The following is a 20063-nucleotide window of genomic DNA, read 5'->3' on the forward strand; positions in this document are numbered from 1 at the left end:
AAGAGGACACATCAATATCACTGGGAAAACGGTTCATAATACGACCGATAGGGGTTGTGTCGAAAAATGACATCGGGGACCGGAACGTACAGTTAATGAGAGCAAAATGAAGAGACAGATTCTTTATCTTCATCTTTGTTCCTTCCTCCGTCAATATTGACGATTACGGAAGATTGTGTCAAGCTTGTGCTATAGTGCGTTAATTGTTATGTACAGTAATTATTTTTTATTATATTTATTATTTCCTATAGGATAAAAACAGGTTAAAAGCAGTGAGTGTTAGTTTTGTTGTAGGTTTTGTATATGTTCGATTATGTTATATGTGGTGCATGTCCTGAATTCAGCTAGTGTTTCTGATTGGATTATTGTTTTGGGTAGGAGGTTCCACTGTATTATGGTGTATGGAAAGAATGAGTGTCTGTATGTGTCTTTAGATATGTAGATAGGTCTGTTACTAAGGTCGTGTCCTTGACGTGTTCTGGTGTCTGCCGGGATGAGATTGTTAGTGTGTATTATTTTGTAGAGAAGAATAATGCGTGTCCTTTTTCTGCGTGTGTGTAGTGTTGGCCATTGCAAGTTATGTATCATGTCTGTGACTGAGCTTGTGTTATGGTATTTGTTTAGGACATATCGTGCTGCTCTTCGTTGTACTTTTTCTAATTGATTTATATTATTTGTATAAAGTGAGGGTTCCAAACTGAAGAGCAGTATTCGAGTTTTGGTCTTACAATGGCCTTGTATGCATGTTCTTTTATGTGTGGTGAGTTTATTTTTAGGTTGCGTTTCAGAAAGCCTAGTGATTTATTTGCATTTGATGTGATGTTGTTAATGTGTTTGTCCCACTTTAAGTTGTTTTGAAGTGTGATGCCTAGATATTTGTTTGAATTTACATATTCCAGTGTGTGGTCATGGAGTGTGTATTGGTGTTTAATTTGTGTGCGTTTTGGTGATATAGTGTGTATGGTGCATTTGTCTGGTGGAATTCCATGAGCCAGTCCTCTTCCCATTTACTAGCTGCATCTAAATCTGCTTGTAGTTTTGTCATGTTGTCTTTGTTGTTGATTGTTTGTATAGTACACTGTCGTCTGCAAAAACGTCTTAGTGTACTGTGTGATATGTATTCGGGGAAGTCGTTGATGTATATGAGAAAGAAGAATGGTCCCAAATAGGTTCCTTGAGGCACTCCATATGTTAATGGGATTTTGTCGGTGTGTTTGCCCTCAAGTACTACTGTCTGGGTGCGTTGTGATAGGAAGTATGTTAGTGTGGTTCCGGTGATGCCGTAATATTTTAGTTTGTACTGTAAGTGTTTGTGTGGGACTTTGTCAAAGGCTTTGGCAAAATCCATTATTATAATGTATGTTTGTTTGTTGTTGTTGTGGTTCTGCGCAACGTCTTGTATGATCTTGATGTGCGGAAGCCGTGTTGAAGGTCGTGCAGTATTGTGTTGTCTTCTAAGTGTTTCATGGTTGCACTTGTGATGATGTGTTCTAGGAGTTGCATATATTCCTTTGTCAGGTATTGTTGTGTTTTGTTCTGGTTAGAAGGCGTTATTTTATTCTTTTTCTTTTTGATTCCTGTAATAAAATTTCAAATATATTATTTGATTTTGGGTTTTGCCCCAATCGCATTTATCAGGCTATATCTTAAAAAACCCCACTAAAAACAGAAAACAAAAAAGTGATGACGTCGTATATATCGTAATGTTTGGCGCGGTATTTGTAATTCTAACTTCTGATTGGTTGAAGTTGATTGAAATGCGCAATGTTTGTGTTTTATGCAAAATCATTTTTCTTTTATCAGAAAGGAATAAATATTCGCTAATTGAATTAAAATATAAGGGATTATTTAGAATTATTGTTAGGGTTATATATGTAACTATACAACTATGTGCACTTTTGTCCATAAACTGCTTCCGTGGACCGACCTTATTTCATAAACGAACAACTCTACATAATGTAGTCCAACCGGTTCAACCGTTTGGACCGCGATACACGAAAACGGCACCGTTAATCATGCTGTGGTGCTCTGATTCAAACAAATTCAAACGAAACTGACATGATGATTATTTTCCGTTTGTGGTACTCTAGTTTATTGTATAAACATCATAAACACCTGTACAAGCATTCTTAATCGCATGTGTTCCAATGTTTCTAATGCAAAATAAGACTGGAGTTGAAAAATCTTTTCAATGGAAGCACGGAATTAGATTATTAGTTATCTAAGTCCGTGATGGAAGATAACAACATTGTTGAAATGGTAATCAGGGGCAGGTGACTCTAACACTGAAAAACGACAATGGAATTCTTTAGTGTTTTGCTCTGACTGGGACGGACGAGGATCCTTAATTTAATCTTACCGGTTCAACTTCCGCCTACTTTCGTATTAGAAACGTGAAGTACATGTGGGTTTTAACACGGGTTTCACTAGCTACCAAGGGACGAAATGAAGAGAAAGGGTGACATACTTCTGCAATCAGAACCGTTTGTATATGTTTTATCACATAAGGAGAGAGGCAGGAGATGTGATTCGTGTTTCGAAAGGTTAGTCCAGCCTGTTAGGTTGACTTACATTACGCCACGTTAGGTAGCCAAGATCGTTAAAAATGCATATGTAAAGACTTGCTTCAGCACCATAACTGCACATTATTCATGCATTCAATAGTGGTTTGATTTTGATTCATAATTTTAAAATCTGAGCGTTAACTGTTATCATGTCTTTATTAAGTTTGCTTTTAGTTATCGTCAAATGTTGTCGGAAAGTTATACAAGGGGACATAACTCGATCTTTTCTCTGGTGTTCAATACATGTATATTTATAAAATATGTGGCGATTGAATCTAATCTTTCAACATGTATTTACAGTGGTGAGGATCTCAAGAGGTGTACAGTGTGTAAGGTAGTGCGGTATTGTAATTCAGCATGCCAGGTAAGGATTGCTTTTTTTGGATTCATCATTCAATACTTGTCTCCATTAATATTATACTGAAAGAGAATAGTGTGCTTCCACCGGGGATCAAACCCACGATCTCCAAGTTCCAAGTTGGATGCTCTACCATTGAGCTGAGGGGAAATTACTTCTAGCTCGAAGCTAGAAGGCGACCTTTATCCAATGTACAATTAAAATCTGCCAGTGACTCATTAAATTCAGAGACTCAATCTGTATAATAAGCCGATGAAACCTCACTAACTTATACATCCATCAAATTCTAACAATGCATAACACCACTCTATTACAAAAGATTGAAACAGTCTTCCCCTGCAGTGTACACTTAGGATATATGGGCTATCGACAGAGAAATCACAAGATGTTTGAGGACTGATAGCCTTGATTATCTAACCCAAGGCTGGTGTCAAATCTCAGGCAAGACATTGATAATACTGCCTACAATTATGTTGATATGTCATGTCATTCTGCTATGTATATCCCCTACAAGGTGGGAGTGTATCATAACCTTTTAGTGAACCTTGACAAGGTAACTTTACTGGTGACTTGGTACCTCTGTTGGTTAGCTCATCATTCTACAGATCTAAGGTCCCGGGTTGTTATCACTGTTTAGCCTTGACAAGGTAACTTTACTGGTGACTAGCTACCTCTGTTGGTTAGATCATCATTCTACAGATCTAAGGTCCCGGGTTGTTATCACAGTTTAGCCTTGACAAGGTGACTTTACTGGTGACTAGGTACCTCTGTTGGTTAGATCATCATTCTACAGATCTAAGGTCCCGGGTTGTTATCACAGTTTAGCCTTGACAAGGTGACTTTACTGGTGACTAGGTACCTCTGTTGGTTAGATCATCATTCTACAGATCTAAGGTCCTGGGTTGTTATCACAGTTTAGCCTTGACAAGGTGACTTTACTGGTGACTAGGTACCTCTGTTGGTTAGATCATCATTCTACAGATCTAAGGTCCCGGGTTGTTATCACAGTTTAGCCTTGACAAGGTGACTTTACTGGTGACTAGGTACCTCTGTTGGTTAGATCATCATTCTACAGATCTAAGGTCCCGGGTTGTTATCACAGTTTAGCCTTGACAAGGTGACTTTACTGGTGACTAGGTACCTCTGTTGGTTAGATCATCATTCTACAGATCTAAGGTCCCGGGTTGTTATCACAGTTTAGCCTTGACAAGGTGACTTTACTGGTGACTAGGTACCTCTGTTGGTTAGATCATCATTCTACAGATCTAAGGTCCCGGGTTGTTATCACAGTTTAGCCTTGACAAGGTGACTTTACTGGTGACTAGGTACCTCTGTTGGTTAGATCATCATTCTACAGATCTAAGGTCCCGGGTTGTTATCACAGTTTAGCCTTGACAAGGTGACTTTACTGGTGACTAGGTACCTCTGTTGGTTAGATCATCATTCTACAGATCTAAGGTCCCGGGTTGTTATCACAGTTTAGCCTTGACAAGGTGACTTTACTGGTGACTAGGTACCTCTGTTGGTTAGATCATCATTCTACAGATCTAAGGTCCCGGGTTGTTATCACAGTTTAGCCTTGACAAGGTGACTTTACTGGTGACTAGGTACCTCTGTTGGTTAGATCATCATTCTACAGATCTAAGGTCCCGGGTTGTTATCACAGTTTAGCCTTGACAAGGTGACTTTACTGGTGACTAGGTACCTCTGTTGGTTAGATCATCATTCTACAGATCTAAGGTCCCGGGTTGTTATCACAGTTTAGCCTTGACAAGGTGACTTTACTGGTGACTAGGTACCTCTGTTGGTTAGATCATCATTCTACAGATCTAAGGTCCCGGGTTGTTATCACAGTTTAGCCTTGACAAGGTGACTTTACTGGTGACTAGGTACCTCTGTTGGTTAGATCATCATTCTACAGATCTAAGGTCCCGGGTTGTTATCACAGTTTAGCCTTGACAAGGTGACTTTACTGGTGACTAGGTACCTCTGTTGGTTAGATCATCATTCTACAGATCTAAGGTCCCGGGTTGTTATCACAGTTTAGCCTTGACAAGGTGACTTTACTGGTGACTAGGTACCTCTGTTGGTTAGATCATCATTCTACAGATCTAAGGTCCCGGGTTGTTATCACAGTTTAGCCTTGACAAGGTGACTTTACTGGTGACTAGGTACCTCTGTTGGTTAGATCATCATTCTACAGATCTAAGGTCCCGGGTTGTTATCACAGTTTAGCCTTGACAAGGTGACTTTACTGGTGACTAGGTACCTCTGTTGGTTAGATCATCATTCTACAGATCTAAGGTCCCGGGTTGTTATCACAGTTTAGCCTTGACAAGGTGACTTTACTGGTGACTAGGTACCTCTGTTGGTTAGATCATCATTCTACAGATCTAAGGTCCCGGGTTGTTATCACAGTTTAGCCTTGACAAGGTGACTTTACTGGTGACTAGGTACCTCTGTTGGTTAGATCATCATTCTACAGATCTAAGGTCCCGGGTTGTTATCACTGTTTAGCCTTGACATGGTGACTTTACTGGTGACTAGGTACCTCTGTTGGTTAGATCATCATTCTACAGATCTAAGGTCCCGGGTTGTTATCACTGTTTAGCCTTGACATGGTGACTTTACTGGTGACTAGGTACCTCTGTTGGTTAGATCATCATTCTACAGATCTAAGGTCCAAGGTTGTTATCACTGTTTAGCATTGACATGGTGACTTTACTGGTGACTAGGTACCTCTGTTGGTTAGATCATCATTCTACAGATCTAAGGTCCCGGGTTGTTATTTGGAAATTTGGAGCAAATAAATTGACAAATATTGACTACAGTCATATATCTGTTGCAGAAAGCAGACTGGACATCACACAGAGGGGAATGCCCTTGTCTGAAGAGAGTTTTCCCTGATGTTCCCCTGGACAGTGTGCGTCTAATGTTGAAACTCATTCTCAAACAAAAGGTATGATTGATGACAGACTTGGTAGTCATGTCATCAACTGTATGCTGCCATGTATATTGCTGCTGGTTAATCATGTGATCATTTTCAGGTTGTTAGGATTAAAAACTATTAAACTAATAGACTGACTAATGGACACACTCATGCTATCCTCGGTTCTGCCCTCTACCATCCCAGAGGGTGTTAGTATAAAGAGAGGAATACATGTATGTTTCAAGGATTGGCCACTAGCCAAAATCCTAGACTTAATAATCATTTAGTCATATATTTGAAATGGTTGGCATCCACACTGTATAACCTTGTACACAATTGCTGAGCATGAAGAGACAAACACTATGCAGTCATGCTTCAGATCTAGAGTTGGTCCTGTCCCTTGAGACTCTGATCCAATTTGTCATAACATGGGAACAATATACATGGTATGGATATTTGTATATACACAATACATATGTACATCATGAATTTGCCCCCGAGTCTGGTCCAATTCCTGGAAAAGAGTCTCTATGGTTTAAGAGAAATGTAATGGTTGAGATTGCCAACCCATAACTATATATATATAGGAGGCACGGTAATCTAGTGGTTGGACGCCGGGCTTGTGACCAAAAGGTTGCGGGTGCGAGTCATGGCACTGTGTTGTATCTTTGGGCAAGATACTTTACTCTGCTTGTTCCAGTCTACTCAGCTGTAAATGAGTATGTGGTTGGGCAGCGCTAGAATTGTTGAATGCTAGCTGTTAGCATCGAAATGGCAGCTCCGGCTGTATACTGCTCCCCAGGGAGTTGAGAAAAATATTGGCTGGTTGCAAAGGCCATATTGCCGCTGATAATAATTTGTGAACCACTTTGAGATGACCTACGAACTAGGTTGTGATAAGCGATATATAAGAACCTCAAATTATTATTACTTATTTTTATTGCATTTACAATTGCTGGGCATGACAAATAATGTTATCAGATCTAGAATTGGCCCCAGGATCTTGAGCTTAGCCTGTTGAGACACCAAGTTCATGGATCATATAACAGAAATGGTTAAGGTCCCCACAATATAATCATGAACATGAAGATCTGAGTTTACATATGCTATGAGGATTGACCTTGGGTCCAGCCTCCCTCCTGGTAACTTGTTTTCAATATAACTTTTAATAATGTTGCCTTTATTGCTTACATGTTTAGGTGAGTGGTATAAGCTCTCTGAGCCTCATATACATGTTCTTCTACATGCTGTGTACATTACCAAAAACATATTATGAAGGCTGTCAATGGAATCATTTGACCCTGTAACTTTTTTGTCAAAAATTAAAAAAGAATTAGAGCCAACGTCAGTCAAAAAGTAGGTTGGTTGTTCAGCGGGGTGCTGCACTTGAGTATGGATACCCAAGGTATATGCAGAGCGATTGATGAACTATGACAATATAATTAGAAGGGTGTATCAATCACAACATGCTCAAGCCTCACCAGTAAGTTGGTACTTATTTATTGGCCGACTAGTTTCGCCTCTATGTTCGAGTCTTCATCAGGCCCTGAACAATTCTTAAATCTGTTCTTTCCTTCTCCAGGCAGGTGACAATGGAGAATCTGTAAAAAAAGATATTGGCTGGAGAAAATTTTCTGATTTCTTATCACGTAAGTTTTATATGTTGATTAAATTGTTTTCTTTGATGGAATTTGAAAATTGTTCGAAATTCATCTGGAAAAAAATGTCCATATGGCTTCTCCATGTGGTATACATTTTCAACTAAGTACACATGTGCATTTAATTTCTATCAGTAAGTTTGCAAAACATTCAGGGGCAATTATGGAATTTCACTCATGTCAACCTGATCATATTGATTTAATTTTTTCTGTTGATTTTGAGAATAGTTGAAATTTAATCAGTCACATGTTTTTTCTAGACTCCAGTAAGATCAAGTCTGATCAGCAGAGAGTGGAACAACTATCTAGGATTGTTTTTACCTTGGGGAAACTACTCGGAGACTCCAACCTTCCTCCTGCGAACGAGTTATTGGAAATATTTGGAAAGGTAACCAAGTGATAGATACTGTAGCTATAGTTACTAGGTAACCAAGTGATAGTTACTGCGTGTAGCTATAGTTACTACGTAACCAAGTGATAGTTACTGCATGTAGCTACTTGGGGAAACTACTCGGAGACTCCAACCTTCCTCCTGCGAACGAGTTATTGGAAATATTTGGGAAGGTAACCAAGTGATAGATACTGTAGCTATAGTTTCTAGGTAACCTAGTGATAGATGCTGTAGCTATAGTTACTAGGTAACCAAGTGATAAATACTGTAGCTATAGATACTAGGTAACCAAGTGATAGTTACTGCATGTAGCTCTAGTGACTAGGTAACCAAGTGATAGATACTGCATGTAGCTATAGTGACTAGGTAACCATGTGATAGATACTGTAGCTTAAGTTACAAGGTAACCAAGTGATAGTTACTGCATGTAGCTACTTGGGGAAACTACTCGGAGACTCCAACCTTCCTCCTGCGAACGAGTTATTGGAAATATTTGGGAAGGTAACCAAGTGATAGATACTGTAGCTATAGTGACTAGTTAACCAAGTGATAGATACTGTAGCTATAGATACTAGGTAACCAAGTGATAGTTACTGCATGTAGCTATAGTTTCTAGGTTACCAAGGGATAGATACTGTAGCTATAGTTTCTAGGTAACCTAGTGATAGATGCTGTAGCTATAGTTACTAGGTAACCAAGTGATAAATACTGTAGCTATAGATACTAGGTAACCAAGTGATAGTTACTGCATGTAGCTCTAGTGACTAGGTAACCAAGTGATAGATACTGCATGTAGCTATAGTGACTAGGTAACCAAGTAATATATACTGTAGCTATAGTGACTAGGTAACCAAGTGAAAGATACTGTAGCTTTAGTTACAAGGTAACCAAGTGATAGCTACTGCATGTAGCTATAGTGACTAGGTAACCATGTGATAGATACTGTAGCTTAAGTTACAAGGTAACCAAGTGATAGTTACTGCATGTATCTATAGTTACTAGGTAACCAAGTGATAGATCCTGTAGCTATAGTTTCTAGGTAACCTAGTGATAGATACTTTAGCTATAGTTACTAGGTAACCAAGTGATAGATAATGTAGCTATAGTTTCTAGGTAACCTAGTGATAGATTCTGTAGCTATAGTTACTAGGTAACCAAGTGATAGTTACTGTAGCTATAGTGACTAGGTAACCAAGTGATAGATACTGTAGCTTAAGTTACAAGGTAACCAAGTGATAGTTACTGCATGTAGCTATAGTTACTAGGTAACCTAGTGATAGTTACTGCATGTAGCTATAGTTACTAGGTAACCTAGTGATAGTTACTGCATGTAGCTATAGTTACTAGGTAACCTAGTGATAGTTACTGCATGTAGCTATAGTTACTAGGTAACCTTGTGATAGTTACTGCATGTAGCTATAGTTACTAGGTAACCAAGAGATAGTTACTGCATGTAGCTATAGTGACTAGGTAACCAAGTGATAGATACTGTAGCTATAGTGACTAGGTAACCAAGTGATAGTTACTACATGTAGCTATAGTTACTAGGTAACCAAGTGATAGTTACTGCCTGTAGCTATAGTTACTAGGTAACCAAGTGATAGTTACTGCATGTAGCTATAGTGACTAGGTAACCAAGTGATAGTTACTGTAACTATATTTACTAGATAACCAAGTGATAGTTACTGTAGCTTTAGTTACAAGGTAACCAAGTGATAGTTACTGTAGCTATAGTAACTAAGTAACCACGTGATAGTTACTGTAACTATATTTACTAGATAACCAAGTGATAGTTACTGTAGCTATAGTAACTAGGTAACCAAGTGATAGTTACTGTAGCTATAGTTACAAGGTAACCAAGTGATAGTTACTAGGTAACCAAGTGATAGTCTCAAATCTATAAGTGGTGACTTATTCACTGTAGATAATGTTAATAGTAACTGAACATTTATTTGTGTTATTTCTAATAAATGAGCATGAAAAGGTGCATGTTATGATTTCTAAGTGTTTATTTACAATTACTGTATGGGTGTGTGTGTGTTATGATTTGTATGTGTTTATTTATAAACACTGTATGGGTGTGTGTGTTATGATTTGTAGATGTTTATTTATAATTACTGTATGGGTGTGTGTATGCTATGGTTTTGTGTGTGTTATGATTTGTAGATGTTTATCTATAATCACTGTGTGTGTTATTATTTTGTAGATGTTTATTTATAATCACTGTATGTGTTATGATTTGTAGATGTTTATTTATAATCACTGTGTGTATGTTATGATTTGTAGATGTTTATTTATACTCATTGTGTGTGTGTTATGATTTGTAGATGTTTATTTATAATCACTGTATGTGTGTTATGATTTGTAGATGTTTATTTATAATCACAGTATGTGTGTTATGATTTGTAGATGTTTATTTATACTCACTGTGTGATATGATTTGTAGATGGTGATCAACAGCTTCACCGTATGTGATGGAGAAATGCAGTCCATTGGTGTTGCCATCTACCTTAGGTAGGATTTACTGGGATAATTAGAACTGAGATTACTCCTTCTTCAATACTTTAGCAGATGTACTATGTACGTACATTATGTATACTGTGTCTCATGTACAATATATTTCCTCCATTATGATTCGTTATGATTATGATTACATAATTAAGAAGTTTCTCCACACAATTGAAATGGTATAATAGTATTTATGTACTGGTGTTGAATGGTAACCATTAAATATCTTCAGATTTATATTCTGAGTAAGTGGAACAAAATCAGCCAACGCAGGGGATGAAATCTCAATATTTTATTGACAATTTGATGAATATAAATTACTAAACTAAAGGTTTAAATATTATGGCATAAAAGTTTATGATACTTATACTAAAACTATTTCACAAAGAACCCATGATATATTCCCATTGATTTTATACATACTCTCGAGGATAAATAATTACAAGATGAAAAGATGGTATATAAGCAGAAAGCCATAAATTTAGTAGGTTATGATAACCCAGCTTTCACCCCTAGGTAACTTTAGTAGACTCTACCATACATTGATTTGGATGAGTCTATTATATATGGTCTTCAGTGGTGAAATGGTTAAAGCCAGCTTACTTCATACAGTACGTGATACCAATTATTGCAAAGTAGGTTCTGACACAATAAATATATGATATATGCATGTATTATACAAATAAGAATGATTATATGTCTATTGGTATTACTATAGTTGTATGGCGAGTCCATGGTTCATGTAGCTAATCAGTCAACAATCAAATAAGTTTTACAAATTGGTAGATATGTTATTATATGAACAAATTTAAAGTTACAGAATTACAGAAAATTACAAAAATACCTATACATTAAGCTAAACTATGTGGATTGAAAGAAAAGTAATTGTTTTAGGTACACAGGCTTCCCACATCCATATTGCACAGAGAATATTCTGACATGAACATTGTATAAATGACAAAAAAAACCAAAAAACTTAAAACTCACGGTGTAAATATAAAGCAGAGTTAAGGAAACATCACTATTGAATTACGACTGCTACAACTGGTGTATAAGTCTTAGATTGGACAATGTTAGTGCGCTGCATTATTGAGAAAAAATAATAAGATGTGTACTAAACAAATCCTGCCTTTGAAACAAAACGCATGGACTGTAAGGACGAAAAGTCTGTGTAGCATATTCATACCACGCTGTGTTATTGATGTACGGGAAGTATTAGAGAGAACAGATGATCAACATAGTAACACCAGTGATGGTGCATCATTGGGTCATGTACTCTATAAATCTACTTATCTTGTTGTGGTCATCAGGTATATATAGTCGGAAGTCACACATACAGCGTTTTTATTTTGTTCTGTAGATTGTGGCCAAGTTTAAGTGGGTTATATCAATAGTAGCTTTGTGTATATATTGTTGTTTGCATTAAATTAAGATCTTCCTTTTTTCTTAGTCCATCTTTGTTGGATCACAGTTGTGAGCCTAATGCTGTTGTCACATTCCAAGGCACCAGACTGACAGTGAGGGCCACTAAAGACATACAGGAGCCATCCCCAGCCAATGTGAGTGTGACTGTGGTATTAAGTATTTATAGATAACCTTGGCTGGGGATGCCAAGGTTATTGAGGAATACCTAATACCACATTCACACTCACATTGGCTAGGGCTGCCAAGATTATTTATAAATACCTAATACAACCGTCACACTCACATTGGCTGGGGACGCCCAGATTATTTATAAATACCTAATACCACAGTCACACTCACCTTGGCTAGGGATGCCAAGATTATTTATAAATACCTAGCCAATGTGAGTGTGACTGTGGTATTAGGTATTTATAAATAATCTTGGCATCCCTAGCCAATGTGAGTGTGACTGTGGTATTAGGTATTTATAAATAAACTGGGCATCCCCAGCCAATGTGAGTGTGACGGTTGTATTAGGTATTTATAAATAATCTTGGCATCCCTAGCCAATGTGAGTGTGACTGTGGGATTAGGTATTTATAAATAACCTTGGCATCCCCAGCCAATGTGAGAGTGACTGTGGTATTAGGTATTTATAAATAAGCTTGCCATCCCCAGCCAATGTGAGTGTGACTGTGGGATTAGGTATTTATAAATAACCTTGGCATCCCCAGCCAATGTGAGTGTGACGGTTGTATTAGGTATTTATAAATAATCTTGGCATCACTAGCCAATGTGAGTGTGACTGTGGTATTAGCTAGTTATAAATAACCTTGGCATCCCCAGCCAATGTGAGAGTGACTGTGGTATTAGGTATTTATAAATAACCTTGGCATCCCCAGCCAATGTGAGTGTGACTGTTGTATTAGGTATTTATATATAACCTTGGGCTATTGACTGATAACCCTCCCTAGCTAATGTTCGTGTGACAGGGGTATTGACTGATAACCCTCCCCAGCTAATGTTCCTGTGACAGGGGTATCGACTGATAACCCTCCCCAGCTAATGTTAGTGTGACAGGGGTATTGACTGATACCCCTCCCTAGCTAATGTTAGTGTGACAGGAGTATCGACTGATAACCCTACCAGCTAATGTTAGTGTGACAGGGGTAGTGATTGATAACCCTCCCCATCTAATGTTAGTGTGACAAGGGTATTGACGAATAACCCTCCCCAGCTTATAAGGTGTGTGTGACAGGGGTATTGACTAAAAACCCTCCCCAGCTAATGTTAGTGTGACAGGGGTATTGACTAATAACCCTCCCCAGCTAAGGTGTGCACGTGTGTGACAGGGGTATTGACTAATAACCCTCCTCAGCTAATGTTAGTGTGACAGGGGTATTTACTAATAACCCTCCCCAGCTAATGTATGTGTGTGACAGGAATTATTGACTGATAACCCTCCCCAGCTAAGGTGTGTATGTGTGACAGGGATTATTGACTAATAACCCTCCCCAGCTTATGTTAGTGTGATAGGGGTATTGACTAATAACCCTCCCCAGCTAATGTATGTGTGTGACAGGAATTATTGACTGATAACCTTACCCAGTCAATGTCAGTGAGTAATAGGATACTAGATAGTTACTTACTTCTTTTTCCAATCATTTTGAACCTTTGAACCATGTTATTTATGACCAGGGATTTGTTCACCCATATTTACAGAGTATATTCAACTCTGTCAAAATCAAAATACATCTACATTACAAGTCTCTAGGTTGATATTGTACAGTATAGATAATATGGAATTCAAAAACAATTATTTCAATATAAAATATTGATTAATTGATATTATATTATTCAATTGTGTTCTTGTAGATTTCTATAAGCTATTTGGACCAGCTGGCAACAATAGCAGAGAGGCAGAAACAGCTGCAGGAGCAGTATTACTTTAGCTGTCAGTGTAACAGATGTCAGGACAATGGTCTGGTAGGTAATTCAGTATCCCTGTCCTACAACAGCCAAAGGACAAAATAATTCCACTGTAGGTTTTCAAACGTACAGTAACCTCCCATTAATTTAGTTTTAGACATAACTGGCAGGTAATAAGATCACAGATTCTTACTATTTATCTAACCTAGGGGAGAACATAGCACATTTGGGTATGCCTATTTCCTACCTGAAAGGTACAGTTGTGGGACCGCACAACGCACCAAAAATAGTGTGTGCACATCGTGCATTCATCGTGCACACACCGTTCGCACATCATCCAGATTTCAATCGTTTACACATCGTTCACACATCGTTCACACTCCGTGCCCACATTGTGCTCACACCGCACATCGCGTAATGTTGTGCGTTCCCACAACTGTACAGTTTAGACTGAGTTACTTTGTTTTGCAACTCCCGAGAATCAAGTACATAATAAACAAAGCCACTGTGACATATTCCATCTCATCAGGTATAAGTGTATTATGAAGTATATGTACTGATTTCAAGTTATCAAAATACATGTTTTCCAGCATGGATAGGGAAACAAAGCAGGCATATTTGACCATTTTTCAATTAATACAGTACAAATGTACCATACTTTTAGATAAAATTGTTTGATAGCTTTTTAGGTCACCTGAGACAAAGTCTCAAGTGACCTATTGCGATTGCCTTTTGGCCGTCGTCGTCCGTCCGTCCGTCGTGCGTCCGTAAACAATTTACATTTTCGACTTCTTCTCCAAAACCCCTGAACCAATTTCAATGAAATTTTGCAGAAACCTTCCATGGCCAAAGGTCAACAAAAATAATTGCTGGTTTGGTCCCAAGCCTTCAGGGGCCTGAGGGGCGGGGCCAAAAAGGGTCAAATTGACTAAAATTTCAAAAATCTTCTTCTCCAAAACCCCTGAACCAATTTCAATGAAATTTTGCAGGAACCTTCCATGGCCAAAGGTCAACAAAAATAATTGCTGGTTTGGTCCCAAGCCTTCAGGGGCCTGAGGGGCGGGGCCAAAAAGGGTCAAATTGACTAAAATTTCAAAAATCTTCTTCTCCAAAACCCCTGAACCAATTTCAATGAAATTTTACAGGGACCTCCAATGGACAAAGGTCAACAAAAATAGTGGCCGGTTTAGTCCCAAGCCCCCAGGGGTCTGAGGGGCGGGGCCAAAAAGGGTCAAATTGACTAAAATTTCAAAAATCTTATTATGGTTTATAATGGCAAATGATACTTTACATGATATATTACATGTTAATAACTTGATTGGAATTATATCCTTGAGTTGACAGTTTGATACTTTGAAAATTTTGAGCCAGCCCTACCCCCAAGGGCTGTAGGGTGGGGCTCAAAGGAGTCAGTGTGCTAAAATTTCTTCATTTTTCCTTGTTTAGAATCAGAGGTGCTAGTTTCAAATACTTTTTAGTCTGAAATCTGTATGCTAGATATTGAATAAGGTGGTTTTATTGTTTTTTTCACTTTGAATTATATTTCTGTTCATGTTAAAAACAAAATTAACTCTCTGTATAAATATATCAGGTGACCGTTAAGGCCCATGGGCCTCTTGTATAATAGAATATTCCTTGTTACCCTATTTAAATTGTCAGAATAAATGTTAAGACTATTCCCATTAGAGTCTATGTGACACCAGGACTTTCACTGGAGTAGGCCTTATTTAGTGTTGTGCATAAATTTGGGATTATAGTTTTTCTGACACATAATAATAATAATAATAATAATATGCAACATTTGATATAGCGCCCTATCTAGCTAATATAAGCCACTCTTAAGCGCTTTACAATTAGTACAATTAAAATATACATTAATCAATACAATTTTGAGGAATTCGCTGGAGCTGCCTTATCAGACGCTAACTACTAGTCTTATGCCACCTGGCTAATATCTCCCTATGTGTGTATGCCTGCATGTGTGCCGAAGATGTGATAATGATACATGGTACATTGATGAAACTGTAAGATATATGTGGCGACAGTTAATAAATATTGTAGTTAATTATATCTAGGTGTTTCATTTCTACACTTAACTGTAAGCACATATTACAGTTTATGTGTTGGCAAATTATTTTCAAATATAGTGTCTATGATTTAGCAGTGATATATTGCCCAAGAGACAGCGATGACATCTCTATAGAAATATATAGTGCTCCTGACCTGAAGATGATTTGTCAGTCAATTACATGGTTTTAGATTAGGCTTTTAAATGCTAGAGCGAACTCCCGATCAGTTTGAACAAAGTTTTCAAAAATTTCAATGTTCTACTGAGTACCATATCAAATTGCATTTAGTAAAAGTTATCCAAGAATTTTGAAGACAAAGTTTTATTAATTTTTATTTATGCTCTAGTACCATGGCATTATTTTCTATCATCTGAAATATATTGTTTAACCATTTCACCCCTATGAAACTTTAGTAGACTCTACCATGCACTGATATGGATGAGTCCATTATAGTCTACAGTAATGAAAGAGTTAAGATGTTATTGACCTTGGTATTGAACTGGTAAGCTCATACACACATACCTCATCACTGTCAGGCATAGTAATGGCCACAAGCCCCGTGGGACTATAGGCCAGGCCTGTTGGACGCTTTATGCCACTGTCTCGTCCCACCAACACCCCACAGTAAAGGCCCACCTCAGAGAATACCACTACTCGGTCATTACCAGAGTCTGCTACGTAAACCAGGCCATTCCTGTCACAAATAATCCCCTTCGGGTACCTTAGCTGTCCTCCTGCAGTACCGTACCCTCCAAACTTGTACAAGAAGTTCCCTTGCCTGTCAAACACTTTCACCTCATGATGGCCCGAATCTGACACCAGGATGTTGCCGTACACATTTGTTGTTAGGTAAGAAGGGTTTTCCAATATGGCTGACATAGCACCTTGAGAACCAAACCGTATTTCCTTTTCACCACTGACTGAAACAATACATACACATTCGTAAATAATGTCCGATATAGCAAATCTATCTTCATCTAACATGGTAATTCCGAAGGGGAAGGCATCTACAGCAGTGTAGATTTCCTTTATGACAGACCCATCTTCAGATACCACTTTCACACTTTTGGATTCCTCATCAGTTAGGGCATATCCCTTACCATCAAAGGTTGTGGTAACACATCTTGGCACACAACCAGGAAGACTTATGACCTTGACCGCATGTCCAAATTTGCCAAACATTTGGAGCCGCCCGTTACCATTCTCGGCTACAATCAGACGGTCGTCTCTGTCAAAGGAAGCACTAAAGGGAAGGCTTAACTGTCCCCGCCCAGCACCAGTAGTGTTGATCCTGTAGGCAAGCTTTACTGCAGGTACGCAATCAGAATTTGACGAGTTCACTTCACAATACCTTTCTGGGTCATAGGTTATTGACACTGGTTGCAGATTTTGGCCATGAGATTCTTCCTCATTCTGATCAAATAGTATTGGCTGACTTCTGTGGAGAGGGTTAGTGACTCTGCCTGCTTGAAAGCTGCGGCTCGATGGTGATGCCATTCTGGGTTTAGACCCTGGAGCAGTGGAGGATTTGCCTGACTTTTGTTGCTGTGTTTGAAGGACTTGGCCGCTTGCAGATCGTGATAACCTGTGTCGTGATGATGCTCTCTGACGCCCTTGGATATCATTAGGTACTAGTGTAAGTTTTCCAACAGATACACTTCCATTGGGAACAAACTCCAATGTTTCTGGAAACTTCAGGAATTTCGATTTGTATTGCCTGGTGATGTTGATTTCATGAACTTCACTCAGGATATCTGTGTAGTTCTCTAGAACTTTGTCAACATCCTCAACCTTTAGAATACCATCCAGTCGAGACTGCAAGCTTTTGAACTGTTCTAGATGTGTCCTGCACTGCTGTTTACGTCTATAAACATCATCAGATTGCCTTTGGTATTCTTCATCTAGTTCACACAGAAGCTTGACCTCTGCACCAAAGATTTTGTTGACAAGTTTACGAGAACTTTTTTTCATATGAAGTTTTGTTTCCTCATACTTGCCCTTGATACGACCTTCAAGACAAGTGAGATTAAAAAGTATGTCTTGCAGAATCCATATTTGGTCGTGAATGTGTTGGATACAATGTTTTAAGTCATTTCTTTTTGAGTTCAAAGTCGTTGTTAAATCAGTAACTGTATGTTTACCGTGATCACCAAGGAGACACTTGACACATATTCCATACTTACAGGTCTCACAGTAAAATTTTATAGCCTCCATTTTGTGGTGTTGGCAACAGTTTGTTTTTGAACAGTCAACAGTAAGATCCTTTGTAATTGGCACCATAATGTGTGACTTTAACACAGACTTTTGGTTATGATGCGAGCTGCATTGTATACAAAAATACTTACAGCAGTCAACACAAAAAGATTCGGCCGTCTTGAGAGGGACTTTCTCACCACACATGTCACAGGATGGAACATTGCTGCCATTCACTTCCTTTGATGATCTCCACACTTCTTTGAATTCAATAATCCTGAAATCCTTTGGAAATCCTTGAACCCCATTTGTTGGCATTGTTGTTGGTTTCCTGCAAGCTGGACAAGGAAATGATTTTTTATACTGATGACTGCCGAATGTGAGTCTGTGGTGACCAGGTGTGATATCGGAGGTCTGTATGTGTTTCTCTAGACAAGACTCACAGAAAGAGTGGAGGCAAGGTAGAGCTCTCGGTGAGGTCTGATCTCCCAGACAGATCGCACAGCGTGTAAGTTCTGACAGGCAACGACTGGCCATCTCCGGAGATAATCGCACCCTCAATAATTAAGGCTTCCTTCGTGTGAATAATTGATAGAGAAGGTTATTATTCAGCGGAACAGTTGTAGGAGGTTTCTGCACTATATATCTTCATTGATCTTGATGATAGCCTTCTCAAGTGATGTGATATTGCTATTGACTTTTTCTCGTGTAAGATATTTATGTCCACCATAGAAGTCGGCTCCAGCTGTGTACTTTGATGTTCACACCAAACCTCCATGTGCTGATTTAAGTACACAAGTTGGCCTCACATTTGTTTTATGATTCAGGATCTTTTGAAAGTTTTGATTACTAATCAACATTAGCAATTTTTCTATAAAAGAAATTATGAATCAAATGAATATCATTTGGAAAAGTGGTCAATTCGCAAAAATAAACTGCACTGATTTCTGTATCCACATGCAAAAAAAGTAATTTTGTCAATAATCTCTAAATCTCTGAATCGTGATCCATCCAGTTTCTCCATACGGCGAAAGGTGTTAATACTATGTGGTAGTATACCTACAGGCCTTATAAAGTGTAGTACATACAATACATGGTGTCACCGCTGTATCTAGTACTAACACATGGTGTCACTGGTGTATATGGTACTGATGCTGTGTGATAGTATACAGGCAGGACTACACATACAGGACATGGAACACATGGTGTCATTCAGACCACACTTTATACAATTTGATTTCCAATACACGATAGGGGACTTACCACTGCTGGGGATGTGTACTTACAAATCTGTAGACCCACACACATGACAATGTCATACAGATTATCAAAGCCAATAATTCATTATAATCATAAATGTAAAAGATGAAATTTTTAAGAATTTATTTCAATTGAAAGATTTCAGTGAAAATTCATGTAAATGATTGTACATTTTGTATGAAGCTATCTTGAAATATGGAGATAAATACTTTTTTTCAAAACAGCTGTAAAAAATGTATTTAGAAAGAAAGAATAAACTTATTACATGTATATATATATATATATAAACTTCAGACAGTATTTGACATGTGATAAGCAGTAATTCAGTGACCCTTACTTGTGCTGTGGTCCTTTCAATTCTGTAATACTACATTTTGTAGCTCCATAACCCTTAGCTTTCTTCCCATAACTCATGATTAGTGAATCACTGTTGTTTTTACTTTTTAAGGTTTTCTTGTGCCCTCCAACATGATATAGAGAGGGAGGGAGCCCCCCACTCTGTTACCTACATGTATATGTCTGTTTCCATCACGTCTAGATTCCGTGACATCAATCTAGCAACCTCATTTCATTTCTAAATGCATTTCGATCAAACTTTATTCAAAGGTCCAGTCTGAGATTTCCTTGGATGTTTTCATATTTTAGGATTCCAAGGTGAATGTCACCATTACTAGCTATTTATAGAAAATGGTTAAGCAATACTTGGATGATACGGCATTCTTTTTTTACTTAGTTTCAACGCACTTAAATCTGTTTACCCATGTTTATGTCTTAGAGTGACTGTGAACAAAAATAACAGC

General features: G+C 38.1%; 1 protein-coding gene across 1 annotated transcript in view; it reads left to right on the plus strand.

Moving 5' to 3' along the window:
- Positions 1-2372: 2372 nt before the first annotated feature.
- The window catches only part of LOC110451076 (histone-lysine N-methyltransferase SMYD3-like), a 28763-nt gene continuing 11072 nt past the window's right edge, over positions 2373-20063 (plus strand). Inside the window, exons 1-8 of the mRNA XM_021498930.1 lie at positions 2373-2543; positions 2865-2928; positions 5771-5881; positions 7434-7500; positions 7770-7897; positions 10347-10414; positions 11859-11967; positions 13688-13798. Coding sequence (XP_021354605.1) covers positions 2446-2543; positions 2865-2928; positions 5771-5881; positions 7434-7500; positions 7770-7897; positions 10347-10414; positions 11859-11967; positions 13688-13798 — 756 coding nt within the window. The 5' untranslated portion in view covers positions 2373-2445. The remainder of the gene's footprint in view (positions 2544-2864; positions 2929-5770; positions 5882-7433; positions 7501-7769; positions 7898-10346; positions 10415-11858; positions 11968-13687; positions 13799-20063) is intronic.

Source organism: Mizuhopecten yessoensis, unplaced genomic scaffold (genome assembly GCF_002113885.1).
Source record: "Mizuhopecten yessoensis strain PY_sf001 unplaced genomic scaffold, ASM211388v2 scaffold5789, whole genome shotgun sequence".
Classification (NCBI taxonomy): domain Eukaryota; kingdom Metazoa; phylum Mollusca; class Bivalvia; order Pectinida; family Pectinidae; genus Mizuhopecten; species Mizuhopecten yessoensis.